The sequence below is a fragment of the Vespa mandarinia genome, chromosome 13, assembly GCF_050613455.1.
Source record: "Vespa mandarinia isolate Hongniang chromosome 13, ASM5061345v1, whole genome shotgun sequence".
Lineage (NCBI taxonomy): Eukaryota > Metazoa > Arthropoda > Insecta > Hymenoptera > Vespidae > Vespa > Vespa mandarinia.
In genome coordinates this window covers 2580131-2587500 of record NC_140822.1, presented here as the reverse complement: position 1 = coordinate 2587500, position 7370 = coordinate 2580131, and the positions used below count along the sequence as shown (strand labels likewise).

General features: G+C 27.9%; 2 protein-coding genes across 5 annotated transcripts; both read left to right on the top strand.

The window, feature by feature from the left end:
* The first annotated feature begins 64 nt into the window (after positions 1 to 64).
* Positions 65 to 3923, top strand: LOC118444233 (uncharacterized). Of its 4 annotated transcripts, XM_035872307.2 has the most exons (6): positions 150 to 209; positions 658 to 738; positions 1348 to 1405; positions 2274 to 2401; positions 2653 to 3322; positions 3565 to 3923. In XM_035872307.2, exons 3-6 carry the CDS (start codon positions 1352 to 1354, stop codon positions 3862 to 3864), a joined length of 1152 nt encoding a protein of 383 aa, XP_035728200.2. In that variant the 5' UTR covers positions 150 to 209; positions 658 to 738; positions 1348 to 1351; the 3' UTR covers positions 3865 to 3923. The 4 variants fall into 4 exon arrangements, with proteins under 4 accessions (XP_035728198.2, XP_035728200.2, XP_085516935.1 ...); XM_035872305.2 differs by lacking the exon at positions 1348 to 1405 and having other exon boundaries at positions 65 to 209; XM_085660809.1 differs by lacking the exon at positions 150 to 209 and having other exon boundaries at positions 720 to 738; positions 1304 to 1405.
* A 920-nt stretch (positions 3924 to 4843) lies between these two features.
* Positions 4844 to 6893, top strand: Cdk1 (Cyclin-dependent kinase 1). The gene is made up of 4 exons (XM_035872244.2): positions 4844 to 5070; positions 5451 to 5746; positions 5823 to 6142; positions 6245 to 6893. The coding sequence occupies exons 1-4, from the start codon at positions 5034 to 5036 to the stop codon at positions 6486 to 6488; spliced, it is 897 nt and encodes a 298-aa protein (XP_035728137.1). The 5' UTR covers positions 4844 to 5033; the 3' UTR covers positions 6489 to 6893.
* Positions 6894 to 7370: the final 477 nt, after the last annotated feature.

Here is a 7370-nt window from a genome sequence, read left to right as displayed (position 1 = left end):
GAGAGGGAGAGAGAAAGAGAGTCAGAGTGAGAGAGAGAGAGAGAGAGAGAGAGAGGAAGAGAAAGAGAAAAATATCGCAGCGCCGCCAAGTTGTTAGAATCGGAAGAGACAGTCCGCACTGGTCTGCAATTCGTTTTTACGACATTATGGATTCATTAGCGAGTTACGCGAGTGACGGTGAAAATAGTAATAATTCGGAAGAACCGAAGGTAAGATGATATTAATATATACTTTTTACATCATATTATGACATTTTCCTGAAGAAAATTATCATATTTGTATGACAATAATGTCGGTAATGATTACAATGTACACGCTTGGAATCATGGCTTCCAAAGTAACGCATTGAATCCAATGCGCACTAACTCCGAGACACCATTAATGGCGAATCATAAATAAGAATATATTATATATATATATGTATACATATATATATATATATAAATGTAAGATAATATGAATTATTCGTAATGGATAATTTTTGTTTTTTGTTTTTTTTTTTCTTTTTTTTTTTTCCTACGAAAATTTCTCAATTTTCTACAAAAATTATTTTACATAATATTTTGATATTTAGCTATATTTATGTATGTATCAGGAAAATATAAAAAAAAAAAGGTTTTAATATGAAATTTAACATATTTTTATTTGATTTTCAAGATGTCATACGATGGACAAGATGTAAGAAACAGAAGGGCTAGTGATGCCAACTATGACCCAGTACAAATGGACATGAGTGAGGTATGATTAAAAGAGATGTTTCCAAACACATCTGTTTAATTTTAAGTTCGAAACATTTGGACTGGGAAGATACAATGATGGCTATGTAGGGACAGTATGTGCGTGACAGGGTTTTAGGACTGATACGCGAACAGTCTGGTATTTGGTATTATGAGGTCACGTTGAACAAGATGGTCTATTAAACGAAAATTAATTAATAATGGATATGATTACTCGTTTAGTAATTTTGAGTTCTCTCATTGTTATTACGTTTTTTTTTTTTGTTTCTCCATGTTCTCTTAAGTTTAATTATATTCAGTTGTCATTTCATAATAATGTCATAAGACCTAACTTCTTTTATTTATTTATTTTGTTTCTTTTTTTTTTTTTTTTTTTTTTTTTTTCTTTTTTTAAATACTTTATTACGGATTTATACATTTCAATATTATCAAAAGTTACAATTTGTAAGACGTGATCTTAAAACCTTTTCGTTGAAAGGAATGATCAGACTATAATTGATATTTAAAAGTTTAAATGATAAGTAAATGGGAATAGTACCATTTCGTGAGAAAATATTAACACGTAGCTCTGTTGGTAATACATGATACAATATCTACGCACCTCGGCAAGGTCTATGCTGTGTGAGGGTCTTTCAAGACTACCCCCAAGTCCTATTCAGAAGACAGAGGTGAGTAGAGGAAGCTGGCAGAAGGTAACACTAACAAAACACCAACCATCAAAGAACACCACACGTGTAAAGTACTTCAGGCAATAAATAAATGCTGAGACATATATGTATATATATATATATATATAAAACATTTTGCATACATACATATATATATATATATTTATATATATGTATATATGAATGTATGGATGGAGGATATATGTAATATCTTTACCTCTCTCTTTTGTAATGTGGTTGTTTCATGTTGGTTTTATATACCTACCGGCAATTAACAGAAAAATTGGATTATGTAATCAAAGTAACTGATGCGTAAATCTTCTGCATCACGAAAACTTTGTATCAAGTACAACCAAGGATATAAGAAAGAAAGTTCCTTTTTTCTTTGTCATAGAAGAATAGACAAAATCGTATGATTTATTATTTGTTCATAGCTATTAATTATTATATAAAAACGTCGTGACAATAAGAGAAGTATCGCAATATAAAATTCATATGCGTTATAAAGAAGCCCATTTGCAATTATTGATCTTAGGTACATTCTTCCTCGTTATAAATAATAATATTAAGAACTGTATCCCATTATTAAATTCTATATTAAATAGAAACATTATGTTTCTTCTTTTTAGAAATTTAAGTGATATACAAATAATTATTTATATGTGAGATACATCTACAATGAGGATAATGTAATTTTAGTTTAATAACTGCATAAAATTATTTATAATTCTCCATTGAAAAGTCTTTTTTTTTTTTTTTCTTTTTTTTTTCTCTTTTCTTTTTTCTTTTTTTTTTTTTTTTTTTTAAATGTAATAACTTTATTTATAGAAATCTAATATGTTAAAACGAACAATTTTTATTTCTTTAGGAAAGCAACAACAATAACTCTTCTGGAGAGTCTGGCAGTGAACGTGCTCATAGTCCTGCGGCAATGCCCTCAGCACTAGGTTCAAAAACAGACTCGTCTAGAATTTCACCATCTCCTTCAGACCAGAGGTGAGCTGGTTTGTATATGATTATTGTCAACTTTACTTTTTAACGCGTTTTATTTTATCATAATGTCGATTTAAAAAAAAGAAAAAAAAAAGAAAAGAAAAGAAAAAAAGAGAAAGAAAGAAAAAAAAATCTTTAATCACTGAGCATATATGTGTGTGCTTAGTTTAGTAAAATCTTAATAAACCCACTTCATACAGAATAATAATACGAATCTGTGTGGTATACCCCTGCAGAACGTAATCGTTTTACAGGAGATCCGATAATGAAAGCAATACGGTAAATACAAAGGATGAGCATAAAAGGAGTGACCGATCTGACCGTAACAAGCATAACGCCAGTGAAAAAAATCGTCGATCATCATACGATGATAGAAAACAGCGTGGTGATAATAATACTCATAATAAAGATACTAAGGAGAAACGAAGTAAGGACGATGAGAAAAAATCACGTGACGAGGATAAACGTAAAGAGAAAACCGATGAGAAAGAAAAGAATGAGAAAGATCATCATTATCGTGACGATAGCCGAAGGGATCGAACTCGAGGTGATAGAAACGACAGAGATAGACGTAGAGACAGAGAAAGAGAAAGAGAACGTCGTCATTCTAGGGACGAAAGATCTAGGGATCGACATCGGGAAGAAAGATCGAATTATCATAAAGAAAAGGATCGTACAAGATCAAGATCAAGATCAAGGGACCGTGCCCCACCACCCTTTAGAACAATGAGTTATAGAGAGGAAAAGGGAAGAAATAAATTGGCACAATTAGAAAAATTAGGAATCGAATTGAAAGCACCAGAAGGTGATACTGTAGCTTTGGGAATTCAAAGCGAACAAAATTATTATAATCCATTGACCACTGCTACTCAAGGGAAATATGCAGAACAAATTCAAAAGAGGAAATTATTATGGGCTAATAAGGTGAACAAATTTTATCATTTTCATCATTTATTCTAATATTAGAATTATTTGTTATATTAATCATTATTGGTTTTATCTCATATATATATATATATATGTATATATATATATATATATATATATATATTTTTTTTTTTTTCACTTATATTTATCACCATGCGATCAAATATATATATATATGTATATATATGCGATCAAACATATATATATATATATACTTTATTTCTTTTATTAACGCACAGTCGAAACAAGAAGAAGGTAAAGGTAGTTCCAATACAGCTACTACAGTGAACACATGGATGGGTACAACATTTACCCATGATCAAGATGGGAAAGTAACTGCGAAATTTAAGAGACTGATGGGTATAAAAGGAGATTTACCTAACACACCAATTGCAGGCGCGAAGCCTGATATTTTGAAGAAACAGGAAGAAATGTTTAATAATATGGAACAACAATATGAAGTAGCACGTGCTACTACACACACTCAACGTGGTGTGGGACTAGGATACACCACCGGTGGTTATCAATTTCCACGATAAATTATTATTATTATTATTATTATTATTATTATTATTATTATTATTATTATTATTATTATTATTATTATTATTATTATAAAAATTATTATTATTAATATTTACTTAATGAAAGAAATTGAAATTCTCAGAAAAAAAAAGAAAAAGATGAAACTAGGTAAACTGTATTATAATATAGAAATATTTGTAAGTTATCAAAACGAGATTAAAAAATGAAAAAGAAAAAAAAAATAGTGTTCTGTTCGAACTTGTGTCATAAAATTTTCATAAGAACTTATATCGTAGTCTCAAGGATAAATATAAGTTGTTTCAGTGCATTCGTAAAGAGATAAAAATCTAAGAGCATTACAATATTAACGAGTAGACTTATATAAAAAATTTATCAGTAATATTATTATTTTCTTTTAACTTCTTTATTAAATATGTACAGGAAATACAGATGTAAAAAGAAATAACTTGTTCGAAGAAATTGTTGAAACAAATATGTAGATTTTTTAATCCTTTCCTTTTTTTTTTTAATTTCTTTTTTTTTTTTAACTGGCAGCATTCAGCAATTGTATTGATTATGTTTACATTTTGAAATAAATTAATCAAACCTGTATGATGTGTATGTAATAAAGCAGATTCTATTATGTAATTTTCATTTCCATTTATATATATATATATGCATTTTTTTTAATAAAAATATAAGATTGTTAAAATACTATATATATATTTTCAATTTTGTGGTTATGTTCGAGTTATTGCTTTTTATTAATTCTTTCATTGTTTTTTAATTTTATTATAAAGTTTACTTAAAAAGTAAGGTGCTTATGTAGATTGCGATTTTTTTTTTTTTTTTTTTTTTTTTTTTTTTTTATATTGAAAGAAACAATTGCATAATATTTGGCGGGTTATAAAAAATAATAAAAATGCAACGCCTCTTCTGATTGGTCGATCCAATGTCCGATGTCATACGGAAGAGACCGAGTTACTTTCTAAATGTATTTAACAATATGGCGTACCGACGTTTGAATTTGAACGTTACGTGACAACACACAGAAAGTTGTAGGACATGTGAAATAAGTTTTTTTTTTATGCTCTTCTATTTAGCTTATTGTGATTTATATTAAGGATAAATATTATAGGAATAGAGCTTTAAGACATTCTCGATTCTTATTCATTTTAAGATCATGGATAATTTTGTTAAGATTGAAAAAATTGGTGAAGGTAAAGCGTCTAATTTTTGTTATATTTTATACAATTTTATAAAAAGTTTGTTAGCTCTTTTAACGATTTATTTATCAATAAGTTTTAATTATATTCATACATTTTATAATTTATCCTTTTTCTTATTTTCAACTTTTATATGACTTATGTAAAGTATAAATTTAGTTTGTGTTAAAGGTTATTTCAAACATTTGTGATAAATATATTTGTGTTTGTGTATTAAATTATATTACATATTTATTATATTATCAGTGTACATTATACGCGTATAATAATTTATGAAGAAATTTTGATATTCAATTATTTTTACGTAAATCATTATTATTTATATAAGAAGAAAAAAAAAGTATTTAACAAAGTTTTCATTTATGATATTATAGGTACATATGGTGTTGTGTATAAAGGTAAACACAAAAAGACTGGTGAAATTGTAGCCATGAAAAAGATTCGCTTAGAAAGCGATGACGAAGGTGTACCATCGACTGCAATCAGAGAGATTTCTATTCTTAAGGAGTTGAAACACCCAAATATCGTTAGCTTGGTCGACGTTCTCATGGAAGAATCTAGATTGTATCTTATATTTGAGTACCTTACTATGGATTTAAAAAAATATATGGACAGTTTGGGAAATGGTATAATGATAGAACCTAAAACAGTCAAGTCCTATTTATATCAAGTTAGTATATAAGCCATAAAGTAACAATGATAATTAAACAAATATATATATATTGTTTACCTCATCTTTCTTTCAGATAACACGAGCAATTCTGTTCTGTCATAAACGTAGAGTATTACATCGTGACTTGAAGCCACAAAATTTATTAATTGGTGCAAAAGGAGTTATCAAAGTAGCAGATTTTGGATTAGGAAGAGCATTTGGAATTCCAGTCAGAGTTTACACACACGAGGTTGTTACTTTATGGTATAGAGCACCAGAAATTCTTCTTGGAGCTAGTAGATATTCTTGCGCCATAGATATGTGGAGTGTTGGCTGTATTTTTGCTGAAATGGCGACGAAGAAGCCATTGTTTCAAGGAGACAGTGAAATCGATCAATTGTTTAGAATATTTCGGTAAGATGAATATTCTTTTTTTTTTTCTTTTTTTTTTTTTTTTTTCTATCACATTTAAAATAAACAATATTATAAATATATTTTCTAATGAAATTTAAATAGGATTTTAAGAACGCCTACAGAAGAAATATGGCCTGGTGTCACACAATTAAATGATTATAAAACAACATTTCCAAACTGGGTAACAAACAATCTAGAAGCCCAAGTAAAGAATCTTGACGCGGATGGACTTGATCTATTGCAGGCAATGCTTATTTATGATCCCGTTCATAGAATAACAGCAAGGGCAGCTTTGAAACATCCTTATTTCCAAGATTTGGATATTAGAAAGTTACCATCTGCATAATGAGAAAGGAGAAAGAGGAAAGAACAAAAAACAAACAAACAAACAAACATACAAACAAACAAACAAACAAAGATACGTTCGTTGTGTTTCTTTATGACATTTTAATCGTGCGACAATATGAAAAAAAAAAATATCTTAGGATAGTGGAGGGATGTGAGTTAAGTTATTTGAGTGCGAACATTCCTTTAGTTGATGGATATGACTATATGCTCATTACATACTAAAGTTAATTATATTATATATTAAGTAATTTGTCGAAATTTATTATTTAGTGTTTGAGTACACTTACATCTTCCAATGTGTGTACTATATATCACAATTATAAATCAAGACAATTTCGATATAATGATTACATGATACTATTATAATATTTTGTATCTATATTGACAACTAAGAACTCCTTTAAAATTATACTTAAACATTTTTAGTACAATATTATTCATGAAATAATCTCATTTATAATTTATATTAATTAAGTGTTCTCTCTCTTTTTTTTCTTTATTTTTTTTTTTTTATTATTTTTTTTTTTTTATTTTATTTTACTATACTCTGATATCTAATGTGTGAAGAAAGATATGAATGCGAACGGATAAATTTAATGATTTATTAAGTAAATAAGATAATAATCATTTTTGGGAACGGAAAGAAAAAAAGTATAGAAAAACTCTCGATAAATATTACATATGTATATTCTTTAGAATAACATAATATTTGTAAATTATTTTGCAAATACAGGACAATTTTTTTTTATACACAAGGCCTTTCTTTCATTCATACAAAATAATCATTCAAGTATGATTGAACTATGTATCTCTGGTATAAAGGTATTGTGTTAATTATGACTCAGTTCTCAAAGAATTAACAACGTTTTAACCTTTCAAC